At 36.6% G+C, this 587-nt stretch overlaps 1 protein-coding gene across 1 annotated transcript; it reads left to right on the forward strand.

Annotated features, from left to right (window-relative positions):
- Positions 1–245: 245 nt before the first annotated feature.
- VICG_02230 (uncharacterized protein) lies at positions 246–587 on the forward strand (the record flags this gene model as incomplete). Its single annotated transcript, XM_007605612.1, has 1 exon — positions 246–587. A coding segment is annotated over one exon (342 nt), but the record flags the coding sequence as incomplete, so codon positions are not given.

Consider the following 587-nt stretch of genomic DNA (forward strand, 5'->3'; position numbering starts at 1 on the left):
CATATCTATCCTCATATCTCTTATTTGTTTTATGTCCACTACTTTTCTTACTTATACTACACTTTATATTCCTATCGTACTGTCTTCCACACAAACAAGGCTTATTTGAATAAAAGATGCAAGGACATATTCTAGAAGATGCTATGTGCACAGATCTACTACATTTGACACTCCCTGTCATACTAAAATCAACTGATAAATTAAATCGCTAAGTTTTGCACAATATAAAATTTGCATGCACACCCATGCACGGCTTGTCACTGTCCGTCAAAACTATAAGTAATCTGATCAGAGTACTGCCTGTTGGATTTCTTACTCTATTCTCCACAGATGCCAGTTGCACTGTGGTGGACTATGGACAAAAGCCTTCACTTGGCAATCCTTCAGAAAAACAGCTCCAAAGTACTTCCACTGACAACACCTCAGCCAGTTCAATTTACAAGCCCAGAGTTTTCAAGGACAAGGATGACAGATGTTTTACTACCTTTATGAATCATCCTGAAATCTCTGAAATAATCAATGAGTACTTTGAAAGAATGAATCTTGCCCAACACAATGAGTATCCAAGTATTAAACATGAGATTTAT

Source organism: Vittaforma corneae (assembly GCF_000231115.1).
Source record: "Vittaforma corneae ATCC 50505 unplaced genomic scaffold supercont1.188, whole genome shotgun sequence".
NCBI lineage: Eukaryota > Fungi > Microsporidia > Nosematidae > Vittaforma > Vittaforma corneae.